Below are 26,044 nucleotides of genomic sequence, written 5' to 3'. Positions count from 1 at the left end.
TTCTTAATTATTTAAAATTTGTCTTCCTAATGCAAATGTGAGGGTGCCTCAGGTATGAACGAAAAAACAAGGGAAAAAGAAATGTAAACAAACTAAGTAGATTCTGTTCATTTTTATACAAGTATGCAATAGACAACATGAATCTGTTCACAAGCATTAGTTAAGCTGCAAAACCTAAAGTGCTTGACAATAGGAAACAGTGGATGAATATCAGGATGAAATGAGAAATAGGTGACAAAAATTTTAAAGCATTTAACCACAAATGAATGTACATTAGCGTTTCATATAAAAATTAGAAAAGAGGTTAATATACATGAAAAAATTTCTCAAGTACACAAAATCACAATATTGTAACATCAGTATTTTACTTAGTAATAGGATATCTTAATTTATGCTTTGCAACTACAAACATCACTTTAAACAAAAGCCTGAATGTTACACCCAGAGTCTGAGCCTTTTTCCTCCTTGTTGATTTTAAATTTATAGCCCTACACCTTCTAATCCAGACACCAACTGATTAATATTTGCTTCCTGATGACTGATCAGGCAGCTACAACCACAGCCCATGGAGTTGTGCAGAGTGGCAAAGGATTAGCCACTATGCAGGATGCAGAGCAGTACCATCACCAGCCTGTGCCCATTTGCCATCTGGGACGGAGGCAGCCTGACAGCGCTGCAAATGGCAAAGAGCTATGCCAGTCGGCAATCACAGTGGGCCTGGAGGAGGTAACACAGAGTTCCTTTTTTTTAAATTTTAAAAATCAATTTTAAATTGTTAAAACTATCCATAGATGGTACTTTGAAATAATTGTGTTTGGGCCTTTAAGGGTAGGAAACTACCTTTTTTCATAGCTTACCATTTCCAGAAACTGGGCTAGGCACGTCATATAGACTTTGTTATATAAGGCAAACAACCCCAAGAGCCAGGTATTTTAAAGAAGAGGAAAACTAAGGTTTGGAGACTGAAACTTGCCCAATGTCACAGAGCTAATAAGTGGCAGATCCAGTAACTGAGTTCTAGTATTAGTCCCCACCCAGTGAGTCCCCTTTCCACGAGCTATACCAGGCTATCTCCAGTTATAATGAAATATAGTGGCATAATATTTGTAAATATCCTGAATGGTAATTTTCATAAATTTTCAATTTTTCAGTTATAGACATAAAAGTATTCTTAATATCATGTTTTGGTTTTTTCTCTTTTTTTGACAACCAAACATATTGGCACTAAAACATGTGTTTATTCTTTTCCTGCTGTACACTCCATACAGGATTAGGAGAATAAATATGCTGTCACCTACTGAAGATTAGGACTTGAGGTGAAAAGTAAGCAGCAGAATTAATTCAGAGATAGAAATTTCATTTCATTTTCTTAACAATATCATTAGTAATGTGAAATAGCATATTACTAGCATACCCCTAGGAGATGGGGAATATAAAATCACTTCTAAATACAATGTATCTCAAAGGTTTTTGAGAGGTACTAATGGCCAACATGAAGTGAATGTTCATATTCTGCTACATTTTGGTTCATTCTAAAGTTTTCATGTTTTACATGGAAATCAGAAGTTATATGGCATTTAAAAATGTAAAGATCAAAGTGTTACGGCTCTTATATATGCTGTTTCTTAAACTATAAACTGACCCATAGCTATTTTAACTTTTATGTGTATATGTGTTATTGAAAATAACAATAATAAAGTTAGTCACAAGCACATTACTTAGCTTATTACAAACCAAAATTAATCATCTAAAATATAATTATCTAGAAGCTGTACTTACCTTCTTTCCTTCACAATTTTTTGGATACAGAGGTCACGGTGATAATGGATAAACTGTTGACAGGTCATTTTTATTTCCTCAGGAACAGAAGAATCCCTATTTTCTGCTGTTTCTTTATTGTTCCATAGGAATTCAAGTCTAAAAACCAAAATTTAAGGATGCAATTTTTAAGGAAAGAAAAGCCCTGAGAGAGAGCCCCTTCTTGCTTATCACCCCATCAACATGGCTGTTCCAAAACTGTCACTCACCACAGCTGTCATCTACAACACCCAGACATCCTTAGTCTCTGAAGCAGAAACATATTTAACCTGCATTTGGTGGCTGGGGTGGGGGACTTGAACATTTTATAAACCCTCCAGACATGTTGGACCCATTTCAGTAACTACCAAAAAATGAAGTTTCTCATTCTACATTCTACTGTTTTAAAACGCAAAAATAACGTACAGAGATCAAGCATATTATTTAATCATTTTCCAATTTCGCTACCAGAGAGACAAGCAGTGGGACCTGGAGTACAAAACAATTCTGTTTTGCCAGCCCAGACAATAGATCTGTTGACTCTTTTAACCAATCAACATTATAAAGCTAATAACTAAGTGCAGTGACTTTCCTATTACGCTTTTCTTCTTTCATGAAAGGACTGTGACCCTAGCAACTATATTTTAATGATGATGGAAAAAAGAGAAGGAGGAACAGGGACCATTTACTGGGCACTTTTTATATAGGCAGTAGGATAAATTCCACTAGCACTTCTAGTTTCTACTAATTTTGACTTTGAAAACAAACGAGGAAGTACGGATTCACCCCTCTACCTCCGCCACTTTCTCCCACCCCCAAGGTGAAGTGTTCTCATTTAATTATTTTTCATAAAGAAATCCCTGATCTGAATTCAAAGGAACTCCTCACCAAGTTAATTAAAAAAATTGAAATTTAGAAAGAAGAAAACTTGAGTTTTCTATAAATTGTCGGTTTGACAGAAAGAGAAATCCTGTTGTCAAACGAGAAAGACAACCAAATATAGACCTTTGGGGGCACATCACCTACTATTTCCATTTCTAAATACGTTTTCAAGTTTCATTTTACTTTATGTAGTTAATGGCATAGATAGAAGTCAGTATCCATCAATTCTTGTTAAAATACAAATTAAAATGTTGGATTAATGACAGCTCTTCTGTCATTTTCTCTGCAATTATTTACAACAAATATGTGAATCAACAGATAACCTTTCTGTGGTTTCCTAGTAGTTTCTAAAGGTTTAAAAATATAAGTATCTTAATAGAATGGCTTTGTCATCACCTTTACAGTTATAGCTTTATTTCGAAACTAAAAGTACCTTCTTTTGAAAGGTAGGATGATTAAATGTTTGTCCAATCCAAAGATGCCAAAGGAAATAAATCCCTATGGAAGAAAAAAGAGTTGTATTTTATGAGTTCTAAAATAAATTTTAAGACAGAGAAATGATGGAAGCCAATATATTTAGTGCTTGGGGAAGTAAACCTCTAGTGATTAGGGCAACATTTTAAATAGAACACACAGGTAGGCCCTCTAAAGTTCAGTGCCTGATGGCAGGTACAGTCAATCCTCTGTATCCACAGATTCCACATCCATGGATTTAACCTACCGTGGATTGAAAACATTTGGGAAAGAAATTCCAGAAAGTTCCAAAAAGCAAAACTTGAATTTGCCGCATACTGGCAATATTTACATAGCAATTAAGGTGATGTAACTAACCTAGAGATGATTTAAAATATACAGGAGGACATGCATAGGTCATATGCAAATACTGTGCCATTTTATATGAAGGACTTGAGTATCCATGGATTTTAGTACCTGAGGGGTGTCCTGGAACCAGTCCCCCTCGGATACTGAGGGATGATTGTATGGTCCTTGGCTACCTCTTCCCAATCATCTTTCCTACTAATTATAATGGGTGAAAAAAGTGAGTGCTGAACAACCACATTGGCAAGCTAGCTTACTGGAGAAAAATGAAAACATTTAAGGGCTATATGACTTTTTTCCCCTTTCTAAAAAGAAAATATCTCCCATTATGCTTAAGTACTTCTTTATTATTCTTCTGTTAAAACTTCAGAAATTATAGAGTTAACAAGTGCTATATGTTCTGATTATAATGAAGTAACTGAAAAAAATGTATGTGAAATGAAATTGGCTAGTGTTTAGGGAAAGGGTTTCAAGAATTTGGGAGTGATGAGGCAAACTAGCACCAGATATTAACCACGTATCAGGACAATCAGGACTGCCTTGGGGAGATGGGAGGCTGGGAACTGCCATCTGTCAGGCACAGTGGGGTAAGGATTTTAGAGCAGGTTGGTGTGGGTGGGATGGAAAATGCAATGACATGAAGGACCTACCTGTCTTCACCTCAAATTATAAACCACCTAAAGGGAATGATCTTACTACCACAACTCCCCAAGAGAAAAATGGAATGGGAGCAGGTTTTGTATCTGTCTCCCTCCTTTGAAGCACTTCAGCCATAAGCTGTGGGGACAATATTTCAAATGCAACATTCCTGGCATTAGCTTCTGTTTGTGAAGCTTTGTCAGTCCTAGTCCTGGGATGGCTCAGCTTGGAGTGGGCTTTCTGAATGCAAAATGCTGAGTAAGACTAAGATTTTCAACCTAGTATTTTATAGTTCTTGGGTACAAAATCAAATCTTGAACAGTATCACAGAGTGAAGTGGGCACCAAGTAGCCCTGGGATGCTCATGTCTGTCTATAATAAACTGATAGGTCACTTGTCTGTCTAAATATAGCCATTTTTGCTCCCATAATAAAGGCAAAGCAAACTGGAAATATTTCAAGAAATTAACGTTAGGCAAAAACTTGCAAGAGCGTCTACTGATATGTTAACTAACTCACATGGCCAATTATTTCAGGTTTGATAGGCAAGCGCAATGATTTCAAGTACTGTATTTTTTTCAACCTGATACTTAATCTTGGGACTAAAATTCTCTAATTAAAAAGTAAGGGATGTGGTTAAGACTTCGCCTTCCAACGTAGGGAGTGCACGCTTGATCCCTGGTCTGGGAGCTAGGATCCCACATGCTTCATGGCCAAGGGACCAAGACATGGAACAGAAGCAATATTGTAACAAATTCAATAAAGACTTTAAAAAAAATGGTGCACATCAAAAAAAAAAAAAGGGATTGAAGACAATAAAAATTTTTAATTTTCACATCAAAATATTTTCCCAATATCTAAAATATCATTTACCCTTAAATATCCATTTTAATAGTGACATAAACAAAGACAACAGCACCTATCATATTAGTTCTTCATGGAATTTTAATTTCTAATTTTTAAACTGGGGGTGACAAGTCTACTTTGCAGATATTCTTGTGATGTTTAAATGAAATAATTAATGTAAAATGCTTTAAAATGTTTGGCATATAGTAAACTCTCAAGGAATGGTATCTACTATCCCTGATCAAATTTTATTTATATACTGCATGATTTTTTTTAAAGGATTTAAGTACCTATAGTTCAAGAAACATCAAAATGTAAATGAAATGATGTGCATTAAAATAAGTTGCTAAAGTAAAGGCTCAGAGAAGTTAAGTCATTTTCCCAAAGTAACTTATTAAGGCCACAACAAAGTTTAAAAAGAACTTGGAACATCTTGTCCCTGCTAAATTATCATTCTTTATCTCAAAACCAAAGCAAAAAACTATTTGGTATTTCTGATTGAAACACTCAGTGTGCATTCTGATGACTTTAACCAATATAATAATTCATCTCTACTAGGAGATAGGCAGCAGCTGTCAGCTGTCACGCATACCAGCAGCTGGCAAACAAACTAAACCCTATTGATTTAAAAGAAAACAACAAAATCCGTACCATCCCCCACCACCACCACCATCAAACCATCCAGGAAAACAAAAACCCCTCAAAGTTCTCAGTAAATAAATACCTGGCCAAAGTTAAACACAGCACAGAAAAACTGTAACTCAACATATAGTCTCCCAGGCTCTTGGTTGAATAGCCACCATAAACAACTGGAAAGATTCTGTAAAGGAAGGAGAAAATAGTACTTTAAAATGAAACAAGCTGATCATTTCTGTCTATCCAGAACATAGCACAATAACTTATCTACTTAATAATTAGGAAGAAAAGGACTAAAGGGAAAAACACCAAGAGAATATAGACACTTTGTCTTTCAAACAAGAGGTTTCAACCTCTCTTCTTGACAGATGTCATTCAAGCAGCATCTATTCTGATCAGAGTTGAAGCAAGAAGACATGAGCCATAATACAGAAGCTTACATAATACATCAGGACTTCGACTAGCCGAAGACAGGTCTGATTTTAAAATTAGTTTTACAGTGAAAACAATCACATCACCGAGCAGCTATTCTTGGCTGCATTTCTTACTTTTTGATTTTTGTTCTTAAACAGCAGTTAAAATGGTGCTGGCTGATATGATTCTATGTAATGAGCATCCCAGTTTGGAAAGGGTAAGGGGGTTTCTTCATGGGTTATATGGTCCATCTCCCATCGCTAGGCAAGTTACACTTGAACTATCACGAAGAAGTATATAATAACTGGTAATTCACTAAAGAGGACATAGAACTAATTTTTAAAAAAACCCTTTAGTAATCAAAGAAATGCATTTAAAAAATGAAGTGCTATATTTCACTTATAAAATTATCAAATAAAAAATTTATAATATTCAATGTTGGTGAGAGTACTTTACAAACGTATACTACTCCTTTGGAAAACAACTTAGTAGAATGCATCCAAAGGCACAAAAATATTTATACTCTTTGATCCAGGCTTCCCAACTTTGAGAATCTATCATAAGGAAATATATTTCATGGAGATGTTTATTAGAGCATTCTGAAAAACTAGGAATGATCCATAGATCCATAAGGAAGTGGTTGAGTGAATTATAATGCTTCTCCTCTATGGTTTATTGAGGAGCCATTTAAAGTAATGGTTATGAACACTTTGCAGCAACATGAAAATGCTTGACATAAGTCACAAAGCAGGACATAAATCTGAATGTATTATTAGAACCATGAAAAATGTATTAAAAAAGAGAAGGCAGTAGTAGGATTGATATTTTTCCTCTTTTCTCTGTTTTGTAAGTATCCATTGTATGAAGTGGTTATGTTATTTTCATAATGTAAAATTATTTCTAAAAGTTTATTTATCTGAGGACTATCTTCTGAGAGACCATGTAGTCATTTATCCACAGAAGTCAGTCAAGGAATATGTTAGAGGTAAGTGGTTCTGTACACATCATGGAGATGCCTGGTTTTACCCCAAATTCTAGGTTCAAGGCATAGGATGAGTAAGTATTCTAAGCAAAATAAGCCATTGAAGCACTTAGGCAACAGAGTAATGTGAATTATTCATTCTCTTTTCCCCAAAAAAACATTTAGCTCAAGATTAGGATTCAGATGGTCGGAACTGCCACCCCCCTGTGAAGGAGCAACTAAGTTTCTCCAGATGCCTGAAAAAAACCTTTGCCAAACATTTAAAGAAATGGCCCCAAAACAAAATCAGAAGAAACATTTACAGCAAACAGGCCAATAATGAGAAGTAAACACAAAAACACATGTCGAGTCAGTTGCTGGTCTCCACTCTGTAGATACTGCTCCTCTTCCTGGACTAATATGCAGCTCTGGGAGTTACAGCGACTCACACAATGTTCATCTACAAAACAGTAAGTACAATAATTTGTAATCAGAGCTTTTTATCTGAATGCATTTTAAATTCATAATGACTTCCTAAACAAACCACCACATAGGCACATTCAGCTCAGAATCAGTATTTTATTTTAGTTGAAATCCAAGGAAGTCTCCTTCATGTTGTTTTAGGAGAGTTCTACTTGTAGAATCTTCTTATCCCCCAAAAATACAAGTAGTACGCAATAGTTCTCTTCTACATTATTTAACAATGTAACACACACACACACACTATTTTAAGGCTAAATTAATAACTCAAGTTTCACCTGTGATAAATCTACACCTTGGGGTAATATGGTAAAAATGTAAAACTCTACACCTTGGTGTAAACAGGTCACGAATACCCTATGTTGGCTAAGAGCAAAACAAACTTACTACCACCACTTGCCTTTCATTAAAGAGTTTAATATGTGCCTTAGAAAAGACCTTTAAGGAACCAAACAAAAAATATTATACACTTTGTTCTGTTCGCCTATGGAACCAAGTCCAAATCACAACATGACTCTTCTCTGGCCTAAAAGAGAAGTGAGGGGCCTTTCACAAGAAACCTTTATTCTCCCACCTCAGCTCCACTACCTCTAAGGCATCAAATGCAGGGGAAAACATGTTTACAAAATCGATGCTAGTCTAACATACAGTCTTATTACAAAAAGTCAGAGATGAAAAAACACAACTTTACAGCTCTTACCTTTAAGCGAACAAAAATTTATATCTCCTAAAGCCTCTTCTTAGAAAAGAACATATACAATCATTAAATATGGTCTGGCACAATAGCTAATGGCATAGGTGAATATTCACAATAAAAGTAGGTTAAAAGTAAAAAGTAAAAGGAAACTAGGCCGCCAAACAGTTTCTGTAGTATGATCCTATTTTATATCAATTATTTGGGTACATATTGGTGTAGAAAAATTCTAGCAGTATATATAATAAACCTGGTCTTAAAACATTATGTAGAAGTATTATAAAAATGGATAAAAATAAATTTTACTATCTTTTATTTGCCTTTTTTACACATTGCGATATTTATTTTGCCTTTGTGGTGTGTCAGTGTTTTGGCGACAAGGAATTAAACTCTAAAAATTGTTAAACTCTAAAAATTCTCATTTGTCCATGGTTTGATTTCCTTTAGACTTTATTTCAGGCTTAGGAATGGTACTAAATTATGTGGGCAGATGAAGTCCTTATATGATGGCTCTCATTCTATATAATTTTTGTAAAATATCACAAAATCTAAGAAGCCCCTATAATTAAAAAAATTTTTCAGGAATCAGCATTATTAATGGAGAAATGATAGATAAGCAAATTGTAAGGGGATTTTGGGGGGGGTAAAAAAAGTTGTTGAATCAAATCACATGTTGAGTTTGCTAACGGACTTTACTATTAGGTATATTGTATAGGGAAGAAAAAGCAAGGAGCAAACCCTTGGGAATTCTGATGTAAAGAATTTTAGAAAAGGGGCACACAAAACTTGAAACACATGTAACTGAGTGCCAAGAGGGGTTTCCTATTGAAAGCCAGTGAAGGCTCAATATCTGATGTATTTTTACTTCTTTCTGTGGAAATATGAATTCTACTATTTAAGATTCATTCCTAGCCAGCAGACAGCAGTCAAGTATAAATCCCACCTGAATAATAACAACAACTACTGCTGCTGCTACTATGTTTAATAAGCATTTAGTTTGTATACCACTCACTGTGCTAAGTGATTTGCACACATCATTTCTTATAATCCTCACAACATTTCTTATATAAAAACATAATGATAGCAAAACAGTTGACATACGCTCCATCATAAAGAGGACTTTTTAGGGTTTCCCTTTCTACTTTGATTAAAAATAAGCATGATCAACTGAAGGTACATTGCAATTTCACATAAATGTATTCAGTTGCCTTAAATAATTTGAAATTCAGACCATAAATGTGATTTAGTCTCTTAGTCTATATGCCAAAAGGTTATTACTTGTAAAGATTTTTCTTATTTTATAAGAAAGGGCATATTTTAAAGCACATGGATTCAAAATGTAATTAAGCACTAACTAATTAGTCCTGGCCCTGAGGGAATGGAGTGGGGGAAAAGTCTCAGCTTCTAAAACAAGAGCCCCCAAAAAATAATGGTCCTTAGGGAAAACTTCTTGGAATTATCACTTGGGTTAAATTTATTGGAAACTTTCCACACAAATTAAAAATCAGTACCCTATCTATGCACAATTATTATACTATTTGTACTTTCTTTGAGAATATTCTCAAACAGTAGCTTCTATAGAAATTCTATATAGAGTTCTTTTAAGGCATAAGAATAAGGAATCTTTTGTTCCTTAGGCCCATCCTCATAGCCCAGATGCACTTACTTTTCTTTCTTTCTTCTTTTTTATACATATTTTTATTATTTTTTATTGGAGTATAATTGCTTTACAATGATGTGTTAGTCTCTGCTGTACAATGAAGTGAATCAGCTATATGTATATATACATCCCCTCCCTCTTGGACCTCCCTCCTACCCACCCCATCCCACACATCTAGGTCGTCACAGAGCACCGAGCTGAGCTCCCTGCCAGAGGCACTTACTTTCCTCAAACGAGGGAGTCACATACCCACTGGTGCTTATGTTTGCTACTGGTTCTGTGGATGGGCAGCATAATTCACCATTTCCCATGGAGCAGGAGCAGCAACCTATATAGACAAAATAACATGTGAGGGGAGAGTCCAAGCACAACAGGAATGGACAACATGAAGAGATGCCAAGTAAAACAAACCAAACCTCCCAAAACAAAACAAAACAAAACCAAACTCATTCATACACACACACAAATTTTCCATACAGCCACATTGTATGGGTATCTATCAAAAAGTATTCAGGGGCTTCCCTGGTGGCGCAGTGGTTGAGAGTCCGCCTGCTGATGCGGGGGACGTGGGTTCGTGCCCAGTCCGGGAGGATCCCACATGCTGCGGAGCGGCTGGGCCTGTGAGCCACGGCCACTGAGCCTGCGCGTCCGGAGCCTGTGCTCCGCAACGGGAGAGGCCACAACAGTGAGAGGCCCGCGTACCGCAAAAAAAAAAAAAAAAAAAAAAAAAAAGTATTCAAATGTGCTTATACAGAAGCTAACATTTAAAGAGTGACAGACTAAGGATCAGTCTTTTACATATTGTCTCTTCTTTGTATGAGACAAGGAAAATGTTTTTGTTTGTTTGTTCTCCAGCTGATATCTTTTTTTGGACCGTCAGGGAATTCCCATAATTAATTAATTTTTTTTTAAGGAAAATGTTTTTATCCATGCTGTTTTATTAGTTTCCACTGTGCTTTTGGAAATAAGAATTTGACCACTTTCCTAAAATACAGCTTTGATTTCATCTCTCCTTGAAAACATGCACTAATGCTCTATTGCTAACTGCAGCTATTTCAAACTCCTTAGCCTGAATTTGAAAGCTCTCTAGGACTCCGCCCCCTCCCCCTATCCAACCACTCCCACTATTCAACAAAGGCCCTTCCCTTCTTTCAGGACAATTCTCTAGTTGTCCTCCACAAACTTCACGTTTGAGTCTCCCGGCCTAGTTTGACATAGATTTCATCCAAACCCTCTCCTCCTCTAAGTTTAGCTCAAAACTCACTTCTTTCAAGAACATGTTTCCTACTAGTTTAGACGATGCAGTAAAAGCAGTTGTATTCTTTTTTTATTTTTAGATATATACTGCTGAAAGTCTCTTGCTGGTTTATAGGTAAACTGGTTTACAGAAGTCATACTGAGACATCTGCTATAGAGCTGTAATTTTACCTCTATATAGTCAGAGAACTGCATGCAGTGTCCTTTAAAACATTTCTCACATATATGGACACGGTGCTCCTTGACATGGATTATAATAGAATAACTTCAGTGATAAACTGTATTAAAACTTAATGTACTAAAAAGGAATAATTCATAGGCTGAAGCTTTCATTGATAATGTGCTTTAATTTTTCTGTAGTGTTCTTAAAAACAAAACAAAAAAAGATTTCAAAGTATAAAAACTATAATCTATAACAAGCTATTACAAATGTCTTTCTAAATTTAAGATAACAATGCCACAGAATAATCGAAAAGAAAATACAGAAATCATCTGGCCCTGCCCTCTTACCTTCAGAAATTTGAAGGCTTAAATTCACTAAGATAAAATTGTTAAGAAAACAGATATAAAGCCAGCGCATTCCAATGACATATGTATAGGGAACACACACATATGGCAGTTTTTCCCTTCAAATGTAAGAAGGATATGTAAGTGCCCCATTAGCCTTCTCATTTGTGTATGTATGTTTGTATGTTGCTCAGTAATACACCATACTTATTTATTACTTTTTAATTTTACCCTTTGACCCCCTTCGCCCATTTCTCCTACCCTCTACTCCCTGCCTCTGGCAACCACGAATCTTGTTTTCAGAATCTATGAGCTTTTTTTTTTTTTAAGATTCCATATATAAGAGAGATGATATGGCCTTCTCTTTTATTAACTGAACCTTTGCTCTCATATTAAAATAGGTTAATTTTCCTTTCAATTATAATTCCACACTTAGAGTGTAAGCAAATCATGTGTCTCTGACAAATGTGTAGCGAGGAGCAGAAGGGAGTGAACTATTTTGGATTACTGAGATTTGGGGAGGCCAGGCTGGATCTAATGTGTTATGTGTTAATACTACTAGCAAAGCAGAAGAGAGCAGGCTTTAGGGAAGGAAGATAACCAGACAGGTTTAAAAACCTTTTTCCTAGGAACATGGGTGAATAGGCAAATAAACAAGTGCTTTGCCACAGGAGTTTTCAGGGTAGCTTCAGAAACTCATGGCACATCTTATCTACCCACGCATCTATCCATTCATTTAACACATATTACTAAACATGTAGAGGAAGCCTGATACCATGCTAGGTGCTGAGGCTATAATGATGGGCAAGTCAGTCACAGCACTTACACTCTTGTGGGTTATACTGAAAATTTAAAAAGCAATTATAAAGCAGTGAGATAAGAGGAGAGGGAAGTGTAAACACTGCAGAAGGTCTTCTATTGAGAAAAGCCAAAGCTGTCTTCTGGCTCTCCATTTATACAAAAGGTGCAAGCTAGTTTTCCTGCTAGAGATGACGATGACAGGATTTAAAGAACATCTATGGTACTGTTTATTTGCTATTTTTAAAGGACAGTAGAGATGTAGCAGCAGAAGTCTCCGGGCTTAAGACACTTAGTTTAGGACTCCCCACACATGTTTGCAGGCCTTTGGTGGCCAGTTCTAAAACACTCGCAGGAGAAGAAGATGTAGAGAGTGGTGGTCTTTACACCCTGTCTGAAAACATAAAGTAGATGGATTTATAGGATAAATGTGAGAGTACACAAAGAAAGCGAGGAAGGAAAGGATGCTGGGCATGATCAGAAAAGTACTCGAGACTTCAGAAAAGTGGCTTTTAAAATCTTAGTGAAAGCATACACATAATCCTTGAACTTCTGTTTTAAAAGGGAAAATAGTCAAGAGGACTCAAAAGAATGAAATTCTGATGATATAATCACAAAGGATCTGACAAAGAAATTAGTGAGCACCACCAATAAAATGAAGTAAAGGAGGCCTGATTGAAGCAGGGTTAATGTAAATCACTAGTTGGCAAACTACAGTCCTATGTAGTGGGACCCCGCAGTCCTATGTAGTAGGTATTAGCAGCATTAAATATGGAAACCAAGGCACAGAGAACTTGCCTAAGACCAAATAATAGTAAATTGTAGAGTCATATTTGAACCCAGGCAGACTGGCTCCAGAACCGTGTTTCTAACCCCTGTGCCATCTACTTCCAGTTTGGGATGAAGGACAGGAGAGAGGAAGGAAGGCAATGTAAGACAGTAAGATTTGTGGGATCTTCTTCCTTTTAAGTTAGTTAAAATGCTTTTTTAAGTCTCTTTTTAAAAAGAGATTTCTTTTTGCTCTTTCTTCTTTACTTATTGCTATTTACAACTAATAGTTTTAAGATTAGTCATCTCTCTACTCCACACACTCTCTAAGCAAAATAGGTACCATCATTTATACTTCCTAGCACAGTGGTCTATGTCTATGAAATCTCCACAAGCACCAGTGAATCCAAAATGCATACTCTATTGCTGAGTTCCCTTCACGAATTGAAGCAAACCCGATAACCATTAACACATTAACAAAGTCACTGGTTAGGGTCATATTTTCACTTATACCAAGGATTGCTGAACATTTTCTATAAAGGGCCAGATAATAAATATTTTAGGCTTTGCAGTCCATTGAATCTCTGTTGAACGACTCAACTCTACCAATATAGCGTGAAAGCATCCATAGGCAATATATAAATAAATGAGCATGGCTATGTTCCAATAACATGTGATGGACACTGAAATTTAAATTTCATATAACTTTCAAGTGTCATAAAATATTTCTCCTTTAAAATTTTTTCTTCAACTCTTTAAAAGTGTACAAGCTATTCTTAGCTCTTGAAACATGCGGGAACAGATGGCCCACTGTAGTTTGCCAACTCCCAACTTTCACCATTAACCCTGCTTCAATCAAGCCTCTTTAGTTCATTTTATTGATGGTGCTTACCTGATACAATGTTGTTAAATTAACAAACATAAGTGCTTAGTTTCCTAGAAAGGGCCTTCCTTCAGTTGTTACTCTTCTCTAAACTCTCAGGACCAAGGAAGTCTTAGGATTTAACAAAAGATTATCCTCACAAAAGATTTATAAACAAGAATCTAATAAATGAACTTGCAAGCTCTTTCTATTATTGACTATGATTCAAGTTCCTCATTTCATAAATACCTGTGATATTCAAGATAGTTCAAGGAAGTTTCCTTAAACAAAACATTTAGGATACAGGCTATACAGGCATGTAAGAGTTTCTTTATAATTAAGGATCATACTTGTTTTTGGGATAGAACTTGTAAAAGGTTCAGGTTCATTTATCGGCACTGGACTGTCCTCGAAAGCAGTGCTTCCAGGCTCTGCTGCTTTGTGGTCTTGAGACTGGTCGAAACCTTCATAGCGTCCTGCTTGGGAGGTGCGGTACATACACATGAGTGATATGCTGGCTATCACAATGCTGCAGAACAGGGTGACTGCCGTGATGATCATCTGTCAACGTTGCAAAGAGATGTTAGGCCACTTTTCACAGTCCCAGCTTGAAATCTTAGTAGATGAGGTCAAGGGCACTTTTTTGGTTGAAAATGCATTATCTCCATAGCTATAAATGCTCTACAACAGTAGTTCTTAAAAAAGAGGAAGAGTATGGAAGGAATGCAAGTTACTTGAAGAGAAATTAGGGTTTGCTTGTAATCAAATGAGATTTCCAGATGCTCCTTTCACTATGTATCATGTCCTTGGTTTCCTCTACAAGTAATCTAAATGATTACTTATAGACTTTTTCTTTACTTCAAAGATTTTGCCTGCTTTAGTACACAGTTCAACTGTATTTCAACTAGAAACTTTGTTATGGTGATAATACTAAAAATAAGTAATTATAGTTAATACTTATTGAGTACTAACTATATGCCAGCACTAGTCTAAGTCATTTACATGTATAATCTTATTTATTCTCACAACAATCCAATAAAATTCAAAATTACAAAACAGAAAAAAAAGGGTAAGAAATCAAAATCATTTTAGGAAGTTCTTAAAAAACACGTCTTTGGGAGGGGCAAGGTAGGGATGTGGAATTAAGAGATACAAACTACTGCGTATAAATAGATAAGCAACAAGGATATATTGTACAGCACAGGGAAATAGAGCCATTATTTTGTAATAACTTTAAATGGAGTATAATCTATAAAAATATTGAATCACTATGTTATATACTTGAAACTAATGTAATATTGTAGATCAAACTATACTTCAGGGCCTCCCTGGTGGCGCAATGGTTGGGAGTCCGCCTGCCGATGCAGGGGATACGGGTTCGTGCCCCGGTCTGGGAGGATCCCATATGCCGCGGAGCGGCTGGGCCCGTGAGCCATGGCCGCTGGGCCTGCGCGTCCGGAGCCTGTGCTCCGCAACGGGAGAGGCCACAGCAGTGAGAGGCCCACATACCGCAAAAAAAAAAAAAAAAAAAAAAAAAAAAAGAAAAAAAAAAAAAACTATACTTCAATTAAAAAAAAAACACACAAATCCTTGGGAAATTCTGATTCAGCAGGTCCCAGAAGCCTCCTACTCAATAGCTTTTCAAGCACACTTTTTCCCCAAATACTTTTTGTTCTGAAATTTATACGTATGATACAATTGGAGGTCAAGAACTTGGCTTTTATTATTACTGCTAACTTATTAAATGGCTTTAAATTAATCACCCTTTCCTCCAATAAAGGAGACATAATTCATAAGTATGCTTAAGAAGACCCAGTAAGTTTCAAATATTTGGAAATCCTTAGGTACAAACAGACTTAAACATGTGAAATCTTTTTTTTTCAATTTCATTTTCCTTCTTATAGACATGTAAAATCTCTACTGCATTTTGGTGTGAGTTAACAAAGTGACATAGGATCACCAGTGTGATAGGCAATAAACTGGAATAGACTTTCAAAATTAATTTTAATTTAAGTATAGCAAAACACATTAAGAAGCTAAAAAGAGACATTCTCAAGAACAGAACTGTCAATAAACTCTTCTCACCTGCTCTTTTCCATAAAAGAAGGCTGAGTCAATGGTGTCTCCATTATGTTTTCCAGTTATCAAAAGAATACCAACAAGGAGAGCAGGAATCCTATAATAGCAAGAGTTTAGAGGGAGAGAAAACAAGAGCGAGAGAAAAAAAGAGAGGATGAATAGTAACTGTGTATGTGGGAACATGTAAGCAAACAGAAAACTACCAACTTACCCCCAGCCAGATATTATGATGATTCCAACAGGAATTTGTACACTTTCTCTCTTTTTCAAAAGAAGCAAAGAAATCGCTAGAAGGCCTAAGAATAAAAAATAGAGATTGAAAGATAGGTGATTACTCTTAATGTTGATCAGACTTCATGGAACTTTAACCAAGCTTATTTCAATAGTAGTCTGTAGTTCTTGCCCTAGAATTCACTCCTTCTAAATAAATGCTTTTCCCAATATTTTGAAGCAAGTTTTCTTAATTCAGAATCATTCATGTTTTCTCTCCTACATTGCTTCTTTACTGAAATCTTCTTGTTTTATACATGAGGATTTTTTTCCAAAAGCCCAAATCATTTTGTTCTTTTGACTGATGTGTTTGGAATCGAAGTATACTTGGAAAAAAAATTTTTTAACTGGATACAGAACGATTCTAAAAATAAAAATATCCCCACTTTGCTGGTGCTAAGAAAGTACAGGCAATTCTTATACAGGTTTTGTTTTGGGAAAATTCACCAAGTCTAAATGATGGACCTTAATACGAATATAATATAAAGTTAATACAAAAACAAATGTTTTAAACAAATGTTTTAAAACAAATATTTCAAGAGCTTTCCTTATATCTTATACCCAATTATTTATAGAAGTAACATCTTATTTAATAAATTCTACATAGCTATAGAAGCTTAGAACTTTAGGGTTGGAAGGGACCAGTTTTAAATTAATGCCTTCTTCTTTTTTTTTTTTAATGCCTTCATTTTATAGATATGTAAACAAGGGTTTGCCCAAGCCACACAGCCAGCAGAGGGCAGAGCAAGACTAGAAACCCAGCCTTCTGCCAGAAGGTTAAGTCCTTCAACTCTGTCAGTGTTTCTAAAACTCAGATCTGTGGACCCATAGGGATCTGGAAATTTCTGTGAGAAATGTTAAGTCTTTTTGGTTTATTTGCAATGATAATCATCTGGATGACCATCTTACAACCAAAGTACAGTCTCATTATTTCAGGGCTTACATCTGGTTTTATCTGAAGTTTGAGCCAAGTGAAAGCCAAATAATATCACAACACATAGTCCAAATGAACATTCTGTGGTAGTTTGAAGAAGAGAAAAGCAGCAAGATAACCAGGTCATAAACCCACACATCAAAGTAAAGCCAGGCCAAACCAAAAAAACCCTACCCAGAGAAATGAGTTGCATTTTACACAGATTAGCAAAATAAGATCCTTTGTCATGTCAATTAATTTTGCTAATTAGAGTTACTGAGCTTATAGTTTTCTTTAAATCTAATCTATGAATTTGCTTTGGTTTTAAAATTGTGTATTAGCTGTATATAAGGAATTCATACCTAGATTTAAGATTATACAGATTAAGTAACACTGTGCTAGAAATAATACAAATCAACACTGAGATCCTTGAGAATTGTTTTTCTTTACAGAGGACCCACACAGTACTCAAGTTCAAGAGATACTGTAATACCAGTGCGCCTCCCAATGCATTTGCACACTCTATTGTTTCAGGTTTTTAAAGTGCCAGGGAAGCAAGTAACCAATCACAAAAGAGTGCCAACTGTTACAGTAGTGAGGGCACTCTTTAAAATTCCAATGTTTATCATTTCATTTGTGCCTTGTGAAAATATTGACATATGAAGAACAGGCTTAGTCTAGGCCTTGATGTCTCACTGATAAAGCTGTGAGAGTTCTTGCCTGAATCAGTTAAACTCTTTGGGCCTTATTTTCCTCCATTTGCAAAATGAAAGATTTAAACTAGACCAGTGTTTCCGAAAGTGCGGTGACTGTAGGTGGCACGGGGGCACATTTTTTGACTAATTATGTGTTTAACATGTGCTTGAAAAATTTTTAAATAACACATGAAACCTGGGATTTTACTGAGATAAGGCTAAATTTATTAAAGTAAAAAAAGTGAGTTAATTTTAAGGTGGAAAGAAAGGACAAGTGGTATGCAGATATGGCAAAATTCATGAGGATGGTTTACAAATGAGTAAATTGAAAATGGCTGAACAGGATGATTTAAAATGACCTTTTAGGTCTAAAATTCTGTTATATCACAATAATCTCAAGGTTATTCTTCATCAAGGTCAAGGAATTCAGAACAGCTTCTTTGGAGAGATTTTGGTATGCATGCTTGAAGAGGATATCAGAGAAACTTGGGGCTTTTTGACAGATTGATCTATATACTGCTCTCTTATTCTCATTATAAATTTAACCTTAATAAACCTAAGTATTAGAGATCAAGTTGGTTCATCTGTATTTGGAAATAAAGTATTCAGGCTCTTTTAACTTGGCAGCTCGTGAAAACTCTTACGCCTTGCAAGGTGTACTTGCCTTTAAAAAGCACAAACCTTCTCCTGTTTGCACTGAATTCATTTTGTAATTCCTCGCCACATTGTTGCTTCACTTCAAAAGGCTGTTGACTGAGATGGGTCCTACTTTGATCCTGAAGGCATGAAATCAAAGGCCTGTCCCTCTCCACCCCCCGCCCCGCCCCCAGCCACTTCCGGACACCTGCCTCCTAACAGGGTCTATAACCAGTGCTACCATTCTACAGTTTCCTTTTATGTGCCATTTTATAGGTTTGCATTTGTGGTATGAATACAAATCAGCCAGACTGAATGCTTCAAAAACATACCAGAATGTACACACCCAAATAAATGTTATACTTCAAAAGAGCAATGTGCTAAAACATTTTGAATATCCTTTATGGGGCCAGTTGAAATGAAAAATAGTTTTTCTTACTGGGTATTCTTCTCTTTCCATACCCTTTTGTTCACTTGTTTTCCTCCTTCTCATATTACTGCTCTTCCCTCTATTTAATAATATAGTTACATTTGTTGAGTGCCTACCATGTACCAGGCATAAACATCCATGTTTCATTTAATTCTCAAAATAACTCTGTAAGGTGTGATAATCCAGGCTTACAGATAAGGAAACTGAGACCGCAAAAGTTAAGTCATTTGCTTAAGGCAGAGCTAGAATTTTTCATTCAGTTCAGTTGGATTCTAATAGTGAGCTCTGCAACACAACTCACATGCCTCATCCCTCTCTGCCCATTCTTTCCTTTCCCTACCTGCTTCTAGTGCCTTTCGCCCTTGATGGCTCCAAAGGGGAGCTGTGCTGACTGTGGCCTAGAACCCAAGACCCTGAAGAAAAAGGACATGTGACTGGAAATCACCTGAGCCCAGGCAGAAACAGAGTGATTAGGGAAGAGAACTCAGCTTTGCAGACTGCCTATGTTAGTGGGTGTAACTGCCCAAGTGAATGCCTTAATCCTGTACTACTAGGCTTCAACTAGATCACTAGAAACTGGGGCCTCAAGTGATGGAGGAGAGGGGGACCTAAATTTATTTTCATGATCCAACTTACCTGTCCACAGGTAGGTGCTGTAGAGGGAGCTGTACAATAAAACAAACACCAGAATTTGTCCAACAAAATTTTTTTCTTTAACAAAATGCCATATCATCATTCCAGCGCAGACAATAGACTGAAGAAAAAATTATAAAAAAACAGTCAGTCATACTCATATGACTCATACTCATGTGTTTTATTCACAGCAACTATAATTATTCATTTAAAATGATTACTGAGTAATTAACTATTGCATTCTAGTTATACTAAAACTTCGAGTTTTATGATTAAAAAACTTTTTATACAGAGCCTTTAACAAGCCTTTCTATTTAATTGAAATAGATAATGACAACATTCTAAATATTAACCTTATATTTAGAAAAGGTTTACATAGAAAATGTAAACTTCTTTCCTTTATGATTTGAGACATGCAAAGATTTAACTAGAAAAGTAAAATTATGAGAGAGTTTAATTTGTAATGATTCAATTATTTCTATGAAAAAATGCAAAATTATCACTAAATGTCATTACAGTTGTCTTTCTGTATCCATGGAGGATTGGTTCTAGGACACCTCCTCACCCCACAACAGATACCCAAATCCAAGGATGCTCAAGTTCCTTATATAAAATTCTGTAGTATTTGCTTATAACCTATGCATATATTCCTGTATACTTTAAATCATCTCCAGATTACGTATAATACCAAATACACTGTTAATGCTATGTAAATAGCTGTCAGCATATGGCAAATCCAAGTTTTGCTTTTTGGAACTTTCTAGAATTTTTTTTCTGAATATTTTCGATCCATGTTTGGTTGAATCTGAGGATATGGAACCCATGGATATGGAGGGCCAACTGTATTAGCCTCAACTTTGTATAGTTCAAGACACACTGCAGTATTTAATAAATTAGGCATAAATTAGTTGTAATCAAATTGTAATTGATTGTATTTGGTAAAAAAATACTTTTGACTTTATACCTGAAAAAACCGAACAAAGTGATTTTTTCCTCTACAGTAATATAATCAATGAGAAAAACACAGCTTTAATTATCTGTAGGTTTACTAACCTGAGCGATGAGTAAATTAGTTGTAAGCATATGAGGAAGCTGTTTATACTTCTTGCTCAAAAGAAGGATAGCCAAAGACCAGATCTTAAACACAGAGGTTCAAAAGTTACTCAGGTTTCTTAATCTTTATAATCACTTATTAATTACTAACTTTTATTTTATAATTACTTTACTAATTACTTATTAGCCTCTTTAAAGAATTCTCTTATCCTGGTTCAAAAAGGAATTGCAATATTTTATTTACTTTAACTTGTGTAGCTCCCAAAAGGGCATTAAGGTAAACTAATATCCAAAGTAAAATAGAAAGCATGGAGAGATCCTACGGTAAATTAACTCCAAAAATGACAGAGTCTTTAAGAACTATTCCTTGAACAGGGAGGGCCACGTTCCAACTATCCCTACCTTTGGTGGCTGGGGTGGGACACAGGCTCACAGCCAACTCCTCAGAAAATGAGCTTTAGTGGGAGACGCAGTTATACTGCACTATCTTGAATTTTCCCTTTTTGATTCCACCACATTGGCTCGTGAAGTATCTAAATTCCAGGCTGTCTTACTTCAAACAACACATGTCATCCACCTTAAGATTAATTTTCCTGCATTCTTTATATTTAAAAGGATACACAGTAGTCAGCTACGTATGCTGGTTTGATTTCCTTCTTTCTTCTCACCTCACTGTCAATCAAAATTTATATTGTCTCTCCCCCTACGAAACTGCCCTCTTATCAATGGGCATCATTTTTAAGAAAATGTAACAGAAGCAAAATTTCTTAAAAATTACATTAATCACACATTTATTTGTTGCCAGTATACATATTCATCCTTATCTCCTTTCCTTTAACAGCAAAAGTTGTCTTTTTATTTTCAGCCAGAATATTGTTGGAATTCAACAGGCAACTCAATCTACAAGATACTCTAGTTGCCAAGTGTATAAGTATTTAATTTGAGCTAGATATGTCCAAAGGTTTCATTAACATTAAATGGGTGTTTGGTCTTAGTCCCAAAGATCCCTTCCAACAACATGATTCTACAATAGCTAGTATTTATATAGCAATTCACCATTTTCAGAATGCCTTTTACATATATTGTCTCATGTAATCCTTAAAACAAACCATGGACATAGGTAAAATTATTATCTGTATTTTATAGTTGAGAAAATTGAAGCTTAGAGAGGCTTAGGTAACTCCACAGAGAAATAACAGCTAGTTTGTCATAGGGCCAGGAGTCAAATCCAGGTATGACTAAATCTCATGCCTTGTCTGTTATACAACTCTAACTCCCAACTGGAAAGACAAAACTCAGAAGGCTGATACTATATTTTATGGGTAGGCTTTAGCTTTCTGTATTGCATAAGAAATTATATTTTTACTCCCTTTCTGTTACCAAGCTATTCTCAAATCCATTCTGTGATTCTCATTCATTTTTACACTGAAACATACTTACCAAGGAGACCAGACTGATAATACTTATATCAAAACTAACATTCTGGATGGCATATGCCAATGGCTTCGGGTCCATGCTGGGAAAAGTCAGTAACCAGGCAGAGACGTACATGATTGGCGCAGACACAAATGTGCTTATTACCATCCCTGAGGTTATCTGCAAAAAATGAAGTCAAATTGAGGAAGAGTCACAGACTCGAACAATTCCCGTAAATGTTAGCCACAGCGCACTAAGGCATTCTAAAATAAAAGCAGGAGTCAGTAAAGAGACATCACAGAATCCAGCATGTTATCTAATATCATACTCCCCTTTGCTTAGAGTTCTTCAAAGAAAACACAGTTAAGTTCCCTTGGCTTCTCTTCCAGTCTATGCTCAATTTATATTTGCATATAACAATGCTAGAAATCCCACATCTGATGTTTATCTCCTAGATTCTAGAAAGTAAATCATATTAATGATCTACTTAAACTGATGACCAGTTTCCTTCCATACTATTTCATAAAATATAGGGCAATAAAAGCAATTTCAAAAAGAGAAAAATTACCATGCAAACATTCTACCGATTAAATAATGGAACTAACCTCTGGTCAACAATTTAGTTCCTTCATGTTATATTTCAAAGACATGTGCTCTAATGCTGTAGATAACATGTATAGTATGCTTAGACACTAATTGATGTTAACTGATTTAGCTATTTATTGCAGTTGATTATGTGGTATTTTGCATCTGGTGGTTGGATTATCAATGAATAAAACAGATTTTTCCCCTCAAATTTTGAAAGTTACCCTTCTGTAAATAACCTTTAGGCTTAACTAAAATTACAGCATTAAAATACTTGAAACTAAAAAAGACTAATGAAAAAAGTCATGGCTGAATAAAGACCCCAGATTAAATAACTCATTTGTTACATGATGTTACATAATGTCTCTTTATTTATAATGAGGCAACTTACAGATATCAAATTCTCATAAAAGAATATAGATTTCTGTGTTTTAAAAATTCATTTTTCTACTAACCAAACAATCAAACTTAGAAAGTAATATATACATACAATCTCTACTTCCATGTTGAACTGTGTTGCAAAGATAGCCACTCCTGGTGCTACAGGAAAGACACCATACAAAAATGCATAATTCGATACACTTGCATGGTTCACTACACTGTTGCCCTTGTCCAAGAGTTCCACCATTTCTCGGCACAGAAGTGGCAGCACCAGGCTGAAGAAACAAGAAAGGCATCATTTGCTTGGTATCAAAGTATGCTGGTCCCCAAATAGTAAATTGCTCCAGTGAACTTGGCATTAGGTTATTCTTCTCCTGCCCAGAAGGTATCATTTTATTGAAAGAATAAAAAATTCAACTTGGAGCTACTTAAAGTAAAACAATATTCTAGAAATACTTCAAACATCAGGAATTAGGAGGAAAAAAACCTAATTTTTTTGTTCTATGAATAATTTTCTTGCAAAAAAATCTGTAAAAGTTGCAATTATAACTGTTGTTTCTTGCTTTCCCTATTAGTTCATTGAAATGTTAAAAGAAAAAAAGAAGACTGACAATCTGAGTAAACTTTTTCAAGAAAATTACTAAACTCATTCTTGGAAAAAAAAAAGTGGACCTTTATTATGATTAGAGGTTTAAATGGTTCAGGTAATGATAACAGTGCTACTCAGTTAGATTTCAAAAACCAGTAGAGAAACAGTTATCTTATAATTAGCTCTTTATCTTAATAAAGAAAAAAGGTTTAGCGAAGGGAACTGAAATAACTGAGGTAGAGCAAAAAACTAATGAAATCCAGATCTGGTGAAGAGTTAATTATTAAACAAATCCTCCAGGATTCCATAGAAAGACCATATCAACAGAAGCAAGTTAATGGAGCTTTCCTTTAGAAAAAAGAAAACCAAGGTTAATATTGTCACAGCAGCACCTACAGAGATGCTCTCAGATGGAGTAAAGAACTACTCTAATGTGTTTTTTTTTAATTAAAAGAAGACGAAATTATGTAATAGGGATCAAAGAACCAGAAAAAAGATTTTAGAAATGAGAATATTTAAATACTTATAAGTAATGGTTGGTATTACTATTATTGTTAGAACCATATTTATTGCTGTGAAAAACTAAATAAGGGACTTCCCTGGTGGTCCAGTGGTTAAGACTCCAGGCTTCCACTGCAGGGGGCATGGGTTTAATCCCTGGTCGGGGAACTAAGATTCTGCATGCCATGCAGTGCAGCCAAAAATTAAACAAAAAAACTAAATAATACTTTATTTCCAAGAGCATAACACCACTATAAATAATCTTCAGAATTTATATGCATTTTTATTATTTTGAAAATATAGATACTATTTCATATTGCACTGGTCTCAGGAATTTAATTGTCTATACAAGAGCTAAATTCAATAGTTAAATATGCCCCAAGTGCCTTGGGCTAATCTTGTAGTAAAATTATGTCACCTTTACCAGGAAGTATAACTCTACGTCTAAAGTATAACTCTACGTCTAAAGAGCTAAGGAGGCTGAAGGAACTATCAACTAAGGAGCTAAGAACTTTTCATTTACAGGATAGGATCAGATGGTTAATAATCATCATTCCTACTGACTTACCTATATTCAGCCACCCTCAGAATTTTAGAATATTTTTCCTCAAATTCATGAAATAGAAGTTTCTATTCAAAATTATTGTTTTCATCATGGCCAATAGGATTTTAATAAATTTAGAAAACTCAGAAATCCTGCAAAATTCCTTTAAAAATATGATCAAACTAGGACACTGGAAGATATTAAGTAAAATTATATAAAAGCTGAAGGGAAACCAATAGTCTTTATCCTCTGAGAGTAAAATGGAAGGAGTAAACTATACGGAAATGACTTTCCACAATATACCAACATCACATTTTCCTTTAAATTGTAACTACTCAATTAGGAGGAATACTACTATCAAAGTATTTAATGGAGAAAATAGAGACATATCCCAACGAACGGGCTAAATAAGGCTTTCACAAAGTACAATCCCCAAGTTAAATAAGTGAAACTTACAGTTTAGCTGTGATGAGAAGAATTAGTACAACAAATGCTGACTTCTTCAGTTTCTTTATTTTTCCTACCATTGTAAGACCAAGATAAAATAGAGCTGATCCAGAAAAAGAATTTGCAAGTCCATCAAGAAAATTTTCCATATATACGGGCACCTTTTGATCAAGAATAAAATTGAAAGCAATGCCAATGAAAACCATAAATACTATTGGGTTCTGTAACACACGCAGAAGTCCAAGTCCCACAATTTTCACTTTGCTTTGAGAAGCATTTTGAGTGTCTTTCCATCTCTGCAATTCACAGAAGATAAACCCTATAGGGTTTAACATCATAAGAGATATTGGCGCCACTAAGTAAATGTACTGGAGATACTCTGGGTATGTCGTTTGATATAAAGCTTCAACTGCAAAATACAAATTAAAATTGATTTTTAAATGGTTACCACAGAAATATATTAATAAATTATGAATATAATGTTTTCCATGCTTAATTATAACATATTGTAAATTAACCTAAATAGTGTAGAATGACCTCATTACCCTAGTTTGGAAAAATATGTTTTAGTAATAAAGCTGAAAAGGAAAAAAAACTCCACTATATTAAATGACATTTAGCTTATAAAATGATAATCAACTTTTAAAAAGTATTTTTAGTAAAACCCACTAATTGTTACTACTCAGAGGCTAAGACTAGTCTCAATAAAGGGGCAGAATTGTAGAATTCTTAAAACAATTCAAAGTAAAAATCTACTAACAAAATGTTTAGGTAGTCATAGCAACAAGGTAGTTGTTGGTTCTCTTGAGAGGGAAGTTTCATTGGAGTGGCAAGGCAGAAATCAGAGCACAGA

At 35.2% G+C, this 26,044-nt stretch overlaps 1 protein-coding gene across 1 annotated transcript in view; it reads right to left on the bottom strand.

Annotated features, from left to right (window-relative positions):
- GPR155 (G protein-coupled receptor 155) overlaps positions 1–26,044 on the bottom strand; it is a 42,972-nt gene that overhangs the window by 4,233 nt on the left and 12,695 nt on the right. Inside the window, exons 3-15 of the mRNA XM_081242979.1 lie at positions 25,201–25,600; positions 23,220–23,385; positions 22,169–22,324; positions 20,729–20,812; positions 19,679–19,796; positions 16,310–16,394; positions 16,105–16,195; positions 14,370–14,580; positions 10,051–10,155; positions 7,317–7,453; positions 5,707–5,802; positions 3,113–3,177; positions 1,780–1,917 (exon numbers count right to left, since the gene is read on the bottom strand). Of these exons, the coding sequence (XP_081099105.1) occupies positions 1,780–1,917; positions 3,113–3,177; positions 5,707–5,802; positions 7,317–7,453; positions 10,051–10,155; positions 14,370–14,580; positions 16,105–16,195; positions 16,310–16,394; positions 19,679–19,796; positions 20,729–20,812; positions 22,169–22,324; positions 23,220–23,385; positions 25,201–25,600 (1,852 nt within the window). The remainder of the gene's footprint in view (positions 1–1,779; positions 1,918–3,112; positions 3,178–5,706; positions 5,803–7,316; positions 7,454–10,050; positions 10,156–14,369; positions 14,581–16,104; positions 16,196–16,309; positions 16,395–19,678; positions 19,797–20,728; positions 20,813–22,168; positions 22,325–23,219; positions 23,386–25,200; positions 25,601–26,044) is intronic.

Source organism: Mesoplodon bidens (assembly GCF_964165515.1).
Source record: "Mesoplodon bidens genome assembly, chromosome: 8".
NCBI lineage: Eukaryota > Metazoa > Chordata > Mammalia > Artiodactyla > Ziphiidae > Mesoplodon > Mesoplodon bidens.
The sequence above is the reverse complement of the archived record's forward strand: the minus strand, read 5'-3'. Positions and strand labels throughout refer to the sequence as shown.